Below are 12,570 nucleotides of genomic sequence, written 5' to 3'. Positions count from 1 at the left end.
ACAGTTGCCAGTCCTTGGTATTCTTTACCTGACAGGGATTCCTTTTAATGATGAAGGCAGGGATTCTGTGCTCTGTGAGGAGTATTCCATTTCCATGAGGTGTGAGGACAGGGATGCATGGACAATGTCAGGTTACTTCTGGTGTTCTGCAGTGCCAAGCAAATATTGTTCCTGAACCGGTTGAGCACTGGGGATCCTGTCATTCCTATAGTGGTGTTACTCTACTACACCAAGTAGGGGTTTCTATACAGGATAATCCAGGTGTTCCTAGAGAGCATCACACTAGGGAGGGGCTCCTGATCATAGGTTCTTACAAAGAGATCAGGGGTTCCAGTACAGGATCAGGACAGGTGTACTGCTGTACAGATTCAGAACATCTGTTCATTTGGATAGTAAGATTAGAGAGTCATGTGCAGATTCAGGTCAAGAAATTGTTATAATTTAAGATAAACTATGCTAGCTGCTATAACTAACAAAACCCAAAATCTCAGGGATTTAACAAATAAATTTTTATTTCCTGTTCTCTCATACACATACATATACAATGTATTTAGGGAACACCAGGTAAGTGTGGTTGGAACAAATGATATCTTTAGGAGAGGGGCCACATTGAAAAAGGTCATATGACATGAGAACCACTGTGGAAAGAATCAAGGTAAATGGAATCAGCCCATATATCCAAGATTTTGTCTATTTTTAAGCATCAACACTTAAGTGATTAGGCTTTCCACCTTTATCAAGTTATCACTAGGTCATGAGCATAAATTTTTAGGAAAGGTAATATGTTAGAATCAGATTTATTTTTTTAAGGATAACTGACAAGAGTAAAGAATATTTGTCTAGAGGGGGAGAATTATTGGTATGAGGTATAGTAATCAGGAAATTGGTGAAATACCATCAGTGGGAGAAGATAAAGGGAGTGGGATAGAGACACTAAGATAGATTCACAGTCTATTCTAAGAATCAATCAATAAGAATTGATAATTCATTATATGCAGGGGGCAAAGAAGAATGAAATCTTGAGGAAAAAAAATGGAATTTGGGTAGAAGATAATAACTCTATAATTTTAAAATGGGAAAAATCTGAAAAAAAGTAAACTTCTGTTGGGCAAATCAGATCACAGGGAAGAGATATGAGTTCAGCTTTAAAGTACAGTGGTTGAGGGCATGTGGTCTGCAGCACAGTGCCTGGTACTGAATCCAGGCTTTCCCTGTCATTTGCTTTGTGACCCTAGGAGAGTTATTTGATCTCTCTAGACTCAGTTTACTCACATATAAAATGGGGATACTACTACTCTATCCCTCATAGGATTGCTGTGAGGGTTCAATGAGGTAACATACAATAATCATTTAGAGTGTTGTCTGACAAATACTTTTAAAATGCTGTTTTTAATTTCTTATTTTTAAAATGCCTATAACACATCTATTTAGTCACCTCTGCAGGTTTGAATAGAGAGAGAAGTATGAGCTGGACTGATAAATCAGTGAGATTACCAAAACATGTATGAATGTTGAAGCCAGGAATCAATTTTCATGAGGAAAACAAATATATATGGTAAGTATATAAACACATGTGTGTGTCTCAGTGTGTGTATATAAACACAGGTAAAATGATAATAGTATAAGGCTGAGGATAAAACATAGGGAACAAAATGCCAAATGAGTAGAAAAGAGGAAAACAAGAAAAAAAAAGAGGAGAAGCACATTAAGAAGATAGAGAAGTAATAGTTAGGGCTAGTCAGAAGCAAGGAGAAAATGATAAGCAAAGGTAAGTAAATTTTTAAGGAAGGGGGGATCAATACTCCCAAGTGATCAAGACTAGAAAGAAGCCACTGGATTTTGAAATTAGAAGATCATTGTCGACCTTTTAAAGAACTGTGAGAAAACCAATTTGTGAAAGGTAATTGAGGAAACAGAGAAAACAATTATGGATGATTCTTTCAGAGCACTGAAACACAAAATGAAAGAGAAAGATGAAAGACTAGTTTGAAAGGTATGTAGGATCAAAAGAAGATGTTATAGTACGGGAGGAAACGAGAATGCTATTAAGCTGAAGGGAAATCAATAAAGAAAGAGCATGTCAGGATATATGATTTTATCATCTACCTAATTTTTCAACTGCTAAAAACAATGAAAATCTTGTCACAAGTATAAAATTTCACTTTAAAGGTGAATTAGAAAATAATGTGAGAAGTTAATAATCTGTTTTAAAATCCCAAAAGAAGAAAGAAAAAGTTATATAGGTGTTACATAAAAACATAATTAGTCCTGTATGTTAACAGAATTATTTCCTGAGACTGTAATAACAATTTTGGAAATGTCAAGATACTCCAGAAATAGAAATGTAATTCTGTCAACATACAGCACAAATTTTATATATATATATATATACACACATTTTTTAAGATTTATTTTATTTATTTCTCTCTCCTTCCCTTCCCCCCCTCCCATTGTCTGCTCTCTGTGTCCATTTTGCTATGTGTTCTGCTTCTGCTTGCATTATCCGGTAGAACTGGGAAACTGCATCTCTTTTTTGTTGCACCATCTTGTTGTGTCAGCTCATTGTGAGTCCAGTGCCACTCCTAGGCAGGCTATGCTTTTTTCACACTGGACAGCTCTCCTTGTGGGGCGCACTCCTTGCACATGGGGCAACCCTACACAGAAGCACCCCTGCGTGGCACAGCAATCCTTGCACACGGCAACATTACACATGGGCCAGCTCACCACACAGGTCAGGAGGCCCTGTGGATCGAACCCTGGGCCCTCCATATGGAAGACAGATGCTCTATCAGTTGAGCCACATCCTCTTCCTTAATTATATTTTTTAAACAGATTTAAGCTTTTGCCTTTCATTTCTGAATTCTGAATGTTTTTAAACATAGGTGATATATTTTAATTTCATTACATAGTCCAAATAAACAAACCCACTTTACAATCCTTGTAAGAGTAATAGGCTCTGGATATAATAAATTACTCTTTTTTGCAACTCATTAAAATAAGAAATTTCAAAAATGTAGTTTGCATATTTTTGCATCTATAATCAGTATTGAACAATTTCCTGAATACATAGCAAGATACCTGTAATTCCTCCATATGTCACTCATTAATAACTTGCTACATTACCATTCGATACAGTCCAGCTTCCTGAAGACTAGCAAATGTCAAAGCAGTCTCACTGTTTGGGGTGAATTGTACTTTGGCAGTGATGCCACTTTAAAGGTCAGGCAATGTATTACACAAATGTTGGCATTACAAAGTCCTGGGCCCAAAGCACAGCCTTACCACTTAATAGCTGTGTGATTTTGAGTGCACTTCTTAGCCTCCCAGCAACTCAAGCCCCTGATATGTAAACTCACATAATAATACCTAACACAACAAGTTGTGGTTAAAAATCCATTTAAATAAATTTTTAAAAATATATAAAGGCACTTGGCCCATGTACAGCAAACCAAGTATAAAATATAATGAACATGTTTTTTTTTTTGTTTTTTTTTTTTTAAAGATTTATTTTTATTTATTTAATTCCCCTCCCCTCCCCCGGTTGTCTGTTTTCTGTGTCTTTTTGCTGCGTCTTGTTTCTTTGTCCGCTTCTGTTGTCATCAGCGGCACGGGAAGTGTGGGCGGCACCATTCCTCGGCAGGCTGCTCCCTCCTTCGCGCTGGGCGGCTCTCCTTATGGGTGCACTCCTTGCGCGTGGGGCTCCCCTACGCGGGGGACACCCCTGTGTGGCACTGCACTCCTTGCGCGCATCAGCACTGCGCATGGGCCAGCTCCACACGTGTCAAGGAGGCCCGGGGCTTGAACCGCGGACCTCCCATGTGGTAGATGGACGCCCTAACCACTGGGCCAAAGTCCGTTTCCCATGAACATGTTTAATGTAATTAAAACTTTTAATTTCTCCAGAAAAAAAAAGCACAAATTTTTACATATGCCTAAAAATCAATGAAATTTAAATAGGTAAACCAATCACAGGATCAATAACAAAACTTTCAAGAAGTTATCTAAAAAAGATAGTTCTCAGACCTACCAATAACGATATTAAATTTAATTGAGATAAATTTTACAAGATTATAAAATTGAATACACTAGAAGGAAATAACCTAATTTTTAAAATGTAATACATTTGATATAAAAGGCACATCATAAAAGTATACCCAAAATGCTCATGATAGTTGGAATAGAAGAAGAGATGATTAACAAAGATCCTTAAATATTTGGAGAGGGATAATAATGGTCAAGCCAATTCATCTCTGCTATAGTTTCAACTTTGGCAAAAACAGATATCTATACTTGTTAAAACAATTAAAAATGGGAAAAATAATTGTGTTTGTTTTATACCGTGTGCACTATTTATGAATTCCAAAAATGGAACTGGATTATGTTTGTAAACTGGTCTTTTCCTCTGGGCATATTAGAATGTATTGGATTCAGAGGTTTTACTTTTACTTGATTACATAATGATTAAGGCTTTGATTGGGCCACATTAGTAGGACATTGAGAAACTGCACCACAGAGAAGGGGGGTTGGAGTCTTGAGCAAGAGACCCAGGAAGTAACAACACAGAGGAGCTTAGTGGTGAGGAAAGAGAAAAGGCCCGGAAAGAGAAACAAACTTTTCACCTAATATTCTACAGCTGGCCTTGTGGAGATAACAGAGCAGCTAAGCCAGGAGAGAGGCAAGCCTAGGGAAGAGAGGAACCCAGGAAGCCTGAACCCCTACAGACGTCAGCATGCCATCTTGCTCCTACACGTGGCAATAAACTTTGGTGAGGGAGGTAACTTGTGTGTTATGGCCTGGTAACTGAAAGCTTCTACCTACCCCAAATAAATACCCTTTATAAAAACCAATGGATTTCTGGTATTTTGCATCAGCACTCCTTTGGATGACTAAGACACACCAGATAAGGGATTTTAATACTTAAACACCTACTACTAAATAATCACTCTCTTGAAGGGCACTACAATTATTATTGTTATTTTTTTTTATTTCAAGGAGAGTTTTCCATGGTACATTAAATGGTAAATACTGTCTAAAAGACAGAAATGAGCATGAGGAATGAAAAAACCTGGCACAAATTCTGATTCCTCCATTTACAGTGTCACCTCACAATTTATTTAATCCCACTTTGCCTATTCACCTGATAAGAAACCAGAATAGGGCCTACATATAGGGTTGTTGCGAGGATTAAATCAGATAATGTATGTAAATTAAAACGTTAAGCCCAGGAACTCACACCATAAATGTGTTGAATAAATATGAGTTCCCATCCCTCAACAAAAAAGTTCTCTCTCATAAAATGGACCATTACTTAAAACCGTCTAAGAAAATATAGTGCATGTTTCATTTTCTAAAAAGACATTTAGGGTGGGTCTATGCAGGGCTATCAGGTGGACCCTGACCTAAGAGTTGCAATATAATCCATTTGTTTCTGGTGAATCAGACCTTTGAAATTTGTGTGGCAGGCACAGAGAGAGAAGTTCGGTGTTTTTAAAATTTCTACAAGCCCACAACTTCATTACAACTTGTTAGGATGACAGCATTGGCTCATTTGCTTATCTTCTTGTACTGATTATTATTAAGGCTTCAATTTTCCTAGTTTATTACATTCATTAATGGATATTAATGATAATCATAATAACCAAATTTATAATAATCCAAAAGTGTTTCACCTAATTTTAAATGGATTGGTATTCTCATAAAGAAAACTTCTAGCTTTTATAAATTGACCAAGCAACAAGAATAATTTTATTTTTAAATTCCATTTTATTTACATGCCAAATAAAATGGAGATAGCATCATGCAAAATGAGTACTCTCAATAAAAGCTTAGCAGCAATTTAAGACAAAGCTAGCTCACCTGTAATTGCAAGGCTTCATGATTTTCTAATCCTTCCACAATTGGTGAAAATCGTTCCCTATTATTTCTTTCTGCTGCTGTAGTTATGGCCCCTAAAAGTTTATCTAGACTGTTGAGAAGGGAAATAATAAAAAAAAAGAAATGAGAAATACATCTTACATATACATTAAGAGTATGGGTTATCTCTTTCAGTCTTCCCTATTTCTTTCTGGCTTCTGATGCATAGAAAGACCATTAAAATTTAAGCATATGTTCCTATTCACATATTTCTATAAGTTAACTACTAACAATTTTAAATTATTTTAGGACATCCAAATGAAAATTCAATTAAGAAATCTTTGAAGAAAATAATTTTTCTGGGTGATATTTTTAAAAGTATACTTAATTGATAAATACCAAAATTTAAATTTTCAGATTTTGATATTTCATGTGTTAACACAGATATTAACATCATTTAAACATGATATGGCAGCTACAATTACTTATCAATTTATTCCACTGTATTAACTGCATAGAAAATTAGACTTGAGAAATATAATATATAAAAGAGTGAACATTTTTAAAAAGAACATAAAATATTAATATTCTTTGATAATGAAAAGGAAAAAAAGTCTCAAAGAGAAAAGCCCGGTAACTAAAGAAGCATATATAATAACCTAGTACTAGCACAAGAAACATATTTACCTGAACAAAAATATTGGTAACTATCTCCATACTATGTCTAGATCAAATTAACCTCTACATAGTATATTACTCTTAACAAAAGATATAAGAAACTGTAATTAAATCATAACAATTACATCAAGCTAAGTTGCCCTTTATGCATTTTATGAATTAAGTATCAACTGATTTATTTCTATAAAACCTAAGGATACATTACTTTTGAATATGTTATTTCATTCTTAGTTTATTCTCATTGGGATAAGACAATGCTATATAGTATTAAATATATATCCTTTGGTTTCTAAGGACACTAGAAAGCACTAAGCAATATCTTACTTTATTCTAACAGGAATCAGAAAGTCAACATTTTACAACATTCTTAAATCTTTGCATGGCTGTTTGGAATCAAATTGAAATTACACGTGGAACACAAAATGTTCAAAAGATCTCTGTTTATATGCTTAGCAGCTATTTCTTATTTTTTTTTAATCACAAGGGTTTCCTTAAAAAGGTTTATTAAATGAAATCCAAAATGAAATTATGCTTCTGATTTAATATTATTTCCACAATAATTCTGCATATTCAACAATAACTTGATAAATCTGGCACATATATAACCTCTGAATAATTGTCAACAATTTTTTGTCCTTTTTTAAAAAAATGTTAGTTTATTTCATTCTATGAATAATTGCTTCATCCTTTCCTGTACTAAAGGCAGATATAGTAACATACAATTATAAAATAAAAGGGCAAAATAAAGGCATCTAGTCAAATTCAGTTATACAAAAAAGTCAAATTATGTGATGTACATATATATAGGGTGGGTATGTTTGTGTGTGTGTATTTCTCAAAATAACTCTCTCATTCGATTTTTCTACTTCTCTAATGAATGCTTACCTTCAGGTAGAAAAAAAAACCACAATTTTTTTTCACTATTTTTTTTTAATGTTACATTAAAAAAATATAAGAGGTCACCATATACCCCCCACCCCCCTCATTAATACTACTTTGAAAATTTCTCCATTAGGATTCTTTTTAAAACTATTTTTCAAAATATCACAAAAAATGCTAAAATATAATTAGACAAGATCAAAATGTCAGTCAAAAACTTTCTAAAATTTTATATTGTTTTCATGCAAAGTATTTATAAAGAAATGAAAGCAAAATAAGATATTAAATCTAATTTTCCATGCAGTTAATACAACAATACTTACATGTTCTCTTCTCCTACAATGCAAATAGCAGAAAGTATTTTCACTATTTCAGTCATCATGTTGGGTTGTTTGGGGTCAATTGCTCTTGCCAATAGTAAAAGACTTCTTTCATCTCCCAGAATCCTTTGCAACCCAAACTAAAAAAAAAAAAAAAAAGAGTCTTCATTCAAAATGTCCAATAGAATACGTCTTTAGGTTAAAAAAGCAAAATACAATGATTTTCTGAAAACCCACACCTCCACAATGAGGTTCCATCTAATTATATGAATTTTCTTCAAATGTAGATGTCTTTATTTTTTTTTCAATCACTATATCTTGGAATTTTCCCCCTTGATCAAACATGATCTCTGTTAACCTGCTCTAAAAGTTCCATAAAACTTTGAGAGGCATGTGTGAACAATCAGTATTTCTTTAACAAAGAGGAACATGTAAAGCCCATACTGTTAGGATTTTCTGAAGTAATTCTATTAATGTCATTGGGTCTCCCTGGAAAAGTCTGGATTTCATAGTTAAATTCTCCAATATGCTTGTGTGTAAAATTAAACAGAACAAAAAGGGGATAATGTTGAAAAGTTCTTTTGCATGCTATATGGCAGTTAAATAAGCAATAAGCCACTGTAGGGATTTTCCCATAATTTCTCTCTTATCTTCCTCTTTTTGCACTATAAAAGCTATAAACCCAAAGAAAAGGCACTGCAGTTTTATTGTCACTGTCAACTATGCAGAGAAGAAACTATTTTCAGTTGTTTCCTTTTCTTTTTTTCATCTTTATTTTCTTTTAAATGTTACATTAAAAAAATATGAGGTCCCCATATACTCCCCACCCAACCCACCCCACCCCTCTCACAGCAATAACCTCTTCCATCATCGCGGTACATCCACTGCACCTGGCGAATACATTCTGGAGCACTGCTGCACCACAAGGACAGTGATCCACATTGTAGACCACACTCTCCCACAGTTCACTTAGTGGGCCGTAGCAGGACACACAACGTCCAGCATCCATCCCTGCAGCACCACCCAGGACAACTCCAAATCCTGAAAATGCCCCCACACCATATCAATTATTTTCTAAGCATGAATGCACATGTGTGTGCATTACAAGAATGAATAGGTAAAAATGTCCAAAAGTTGGGTTTTTATGTCATTAAGGAGATATTTTCTTTGGTCTCTAACCCACAAAATTTTTCTCAGGTTACTTATGAAATATATTTGCTTCCTTTCACAGTCTAATGGTGAAATCTAACAACATTTCATAGGAGCATAATTACTATTTCAATCTAAGCTTTATATTTAAAATCCAAAAATGCAAATATTTCCATGATTCCTAATTTATCCACTAAAAGAATCAGGGAAAAAATTTAGCTAAAACATGGCTTTACCAGAGGTCATAATAAATAAGGAAATATATGAAGGCAAGACAGAAAAAAAGAAAAGAAAAAGGAAATTTAATAGATAAGAGTAGAAAGGAGCAAAGAAAACAAAATGGACTGATATGTATAATGGTGGACAATATAATAGTAAGGAATATAAGTGATAAATGCATGTGCAGAACTAAGGCATACATGACTATCACGCAACTGCCAATGTTAAAACAACTGATTTAAACATAAACTGAGAGTAAAATTTTTTGCGTTTTTTAATTTTTATTGTTTTAATTTTTTTTTAAGACACAGGCACAAAAAAGATGACGATATGAGATACATATCTGAAAAACCATCAGTACAAATATCTGTGCAATATTAGAGCAATAGAAGGTAAGGAACAATAGGCTTTTTATGATCTTACTATTACATGCATTGAATAAGGAAAAATAATTGTGAAGGAATTCATCTAAATTTGATGGGCTAGCAAATTTGATATTTAGGTCATTAGATGCACGTTTCATTATTTAGACAATATTTCTAAAAGAAATGGATATATCTCTCTGTATTTTTAATTGTGAATGCATGCTTAATGCCCATTGTTTCATATGCCTATAATTAAAAGTCCCATTTATTCACATTCTGATTACCAATGTGCAAGATATTAACATTCCCTAACTAAAAGTTAACCTGAGTTTAGACTAATCTAAGTCAATATTATGTTTTTTTAAAACTACCAAACTCTTAAGAAATAAGAAAATACATTGACACATCAACTTATGTCCTATGGGAGACATTTTATAGTGACAATACTGATTACAGCCACTTGGTAGCCTCGAAATCTATTAATAGGACAGTTAACAACACAAGTCAATAAGAATTTAGAACAAGGGTTCCTACAGAGAATTTTACAGGTGAGGAGACTGATAGCTAAAAAAGTCAAGTGATTTTCCAAAGGCCACTCAGCATACTAGTGGCAAAACATGTGGTTTCTAGTACTTTCTCTTTCTATTATTTCTTTTTTTTTCTTCAGTTGAAGAATGAGGTCCATCTTTAACTGGAAAGAAGCAAAGCCTGTTAATTGCTTATTAGGTATCAGATTCTGCATAAAATTGTAGCCAAGGATTAAGAGCACAGAAGTTGAGAAATTCCATGCTAGTACTACTAATGGGAGTCTTTCTCGAAGAAACTCTCAAAGAACAGCACAGTTCGAATAATCTACGAAAAAGTTTCATATCAACTAGCAAACATCCATTCTACCTGTCAATTATATTTTGATACATGTGTATCATATGTACATTCTTATATATAATACCATATACTTAAGAAAGACTGTTTACAGTTTACAGATTACTTAGTCTTACAGCATTGCTTATTAACAGCTATATTTCACACTTGACAAGTCTCTGCTTATAATAATTACTTATTTCTATTAATCATTTTGAGACTTTTAAAACACTATTTGAAGGGAATTATGTAATTAAGTGAATTAGTCAATGATATTTTACCTCTAGGTATAAAAGCAAATAATTGACAATACAGTAAAAAAAAAAAAAGGTTTTAGAAAAAGTTAATATAACTTCATAGTATGAGCATAGACTATTTTTGAAGAAAAACATTTCTCTAAAATTCAGAGCCCCTCATAATGCAACTGGAAGCAGACATAAAGGAAAAAACCTACTATCTTCTAGAGAGATCTTCTGTATTAACTCACTGACACTAACTGAACATAAAGAAGAAATCTTAATTTCACAAAGCAAACAAGTGAAACTGTAAATTTGAATTTTTCTTTTCAATGTAGTAAGAACTCTTTGTAAGGAAATAGTACTCAACACAAGAAACTTAAATTTTCCTACTACCATGAAAGAAAAAAATATATATCATCTCATTTGGGATCAGGAGTGATATATTTGCATGACTGCAAAAAACTACCAATGAATATTTTATGAAGTAAAGTATATTTGAAAAAACTATTTAAATGAAGCATGATGATTTGCATCATAAAGAGGAAGACCCTTTTGTAAACTGAATAAGCATCCATTATTTTGTCTGTTTCATACTTCCAAACTGTTGGAGAAATTCTCACCTTTTGTGACAGAAAAAAATACTACTTACCTTATTATTCATAAATGCTTTGAGGCACTGAATAAGTTTATATTGATTCTTCTTGTCAATATTTTCTTGCCTAAATAAAAGAAAAAAATATTATATTGTTCTTTAAAATTTCCCCTTTGGCAAATATATTTTTAAATCTTTTTTTTTAATTTATTTTTAAAGAAAACTATTTTTTTAATATTTATTCTTACTGTTTCTTGTCCAGAAGTTTTTCCAGCACATCCAGTAAGAGTCCAAGACCTTCATGGCCAAAGTTGTTAACCCAGCTAAGAAATAAGCAAAAATATAAATGTATAAATGAGTTTTTATATTTAAAACATAAGTATCCAAAATGCAATTTTGAATTACTGAAATCTTTACCCTCAATCCCAGACCTCTTTTTACATTTTAGACTGCCTGGTAGACAGTGCTGCCTTGGTTGTTTTACTAGCATCATACTCTAAAGCCTGAATTTATAAGCTTAATTTACCTTCCCCTGACTTCACCTCCCCAGATCCACTCTCTCTTCAGCGCTGTTAACACTACTACACTCTTAATACCACTGGCGTCATTTTTTAATCCCCCATATCTTTTAGTTTTCAATTTATTCTGTTCTTTCATTCAACAGATATTTATTGAATGCCCACTAAGTATCAGGTATGTTCTAAGTGCTAGCGATGCAAAAAGGGGAAAATAAAATCAACAACTAAGTCCTTAGCTTCATGGAGCTTTCCTTCAAGAAAGAGGGAGACTGACATGTTATTATACAGTTATTTGTTTATGTCAGTGCTATGGTACAGTGATGGAAAAAAAAAACCTTGGTAAGTGGAATAGGTAATGCCAGGATGATATTTTTAAAGTGTGGTCAGAAAAGGATCCTTTGATAAGGTGGCATTTGAACAGAGCCTGAAGGGAGAGAGGACTTTCCCAGGAGAGGAAATAAGGGCATATTGGGTACTGAGGTGGTAGCTAGCATGCTTGGCATGTTTCAAGAAATGCAAGGAGACCAGTGTAATGGAAGCTGAATAAGCAGGTTAGGGAGAGTGGCAGGTGAGAGATGAAATCCTGCCTGGCAGAAGGGCCTGAAGGCTGATCAGGTAGAATTTAGTTTCACTTCCTACAATCCAGTCATGAATATTCTTCTAGAGTACCTCCTACACATGCCTCCTTTCTTTCTTTTCATAGTCTCCACTGAAATTCTAGTGTAGCCCTAGTTAACTTTCTTTTAATATGCTAGGAGCTTCCCAACTGAGATCTCCATAGCATGATTCCTTTCTTCTATTCTTTTTACAAAATGCCAGATTAAACTGCACATAGCTACAGTTTACTGTCTAAAAATTTCCACTTCACCTAGCTAATACATTTCAAATCCTTTGGCC

General features: G+C 33.7%; 1 protein-coding gene across 10 annotated transcripts in view; it reads right to left on the bottom strand.

Moving 5' to 3' along the window:
* The window catches only part of DIAPH2 (diaphanous related formin 2), a 1,008,307-nt gene that overhangs the window by 727,945 nt on the left and 267,792 nt on the right, over positions 1 to 12,570 (bottom strand). For all 10 annotated transcript variants that reach the window (XR_009184437.2, XM_004477009.4, XM_004477011.4 and 7 more), the window contains 4 exons: positions 11,404 to 11,478; positions 11,213 to 11,282; positions 7,734 to 7,870; positions 5,857 to 5,965 (listed from right to left, as the gene is read on the bottom strand). Coding sequence is in view for 9 of the 10 variants with exons in the window: in XM_004477009.4 (XP_004477066.1) it covers positions 5,857 to 5,965; positions 7,734 to 7,870; positions 11,213 to 11,282; positions 11,404 to 11,478 (391 nt within the window). In the remaining variant the exon portion in view is untranslated. The remainder of the gene's footprint in view (positions 1 to 5,856; positions 5,966 to 7,733; positions 7,871 to 11,212; positions 11,283 to 11,403; positions 11,479 to 12,570) is intronic.

Source organism: Dasypus novemcinctus, chromosome X, assembly GCF_030445035.2.
Source record: "Dasypus novemcinctus isolate mDasNov1 chromosome X, mDasNov1.1.hap2, whole genome shotgun sequence".
Taxonomy (NCBI): Eukaryota; Metazoa; Chordata; class Mammalia; order Cingulata; family Dasypodidae; genus Dasypus; species Dasypus novemcinctus.
The sequence above is the reverse complement of the archived record's forward strand: the minus strand, read 5'-3'. Positions and strand labels throughout refer to the sequence as shown.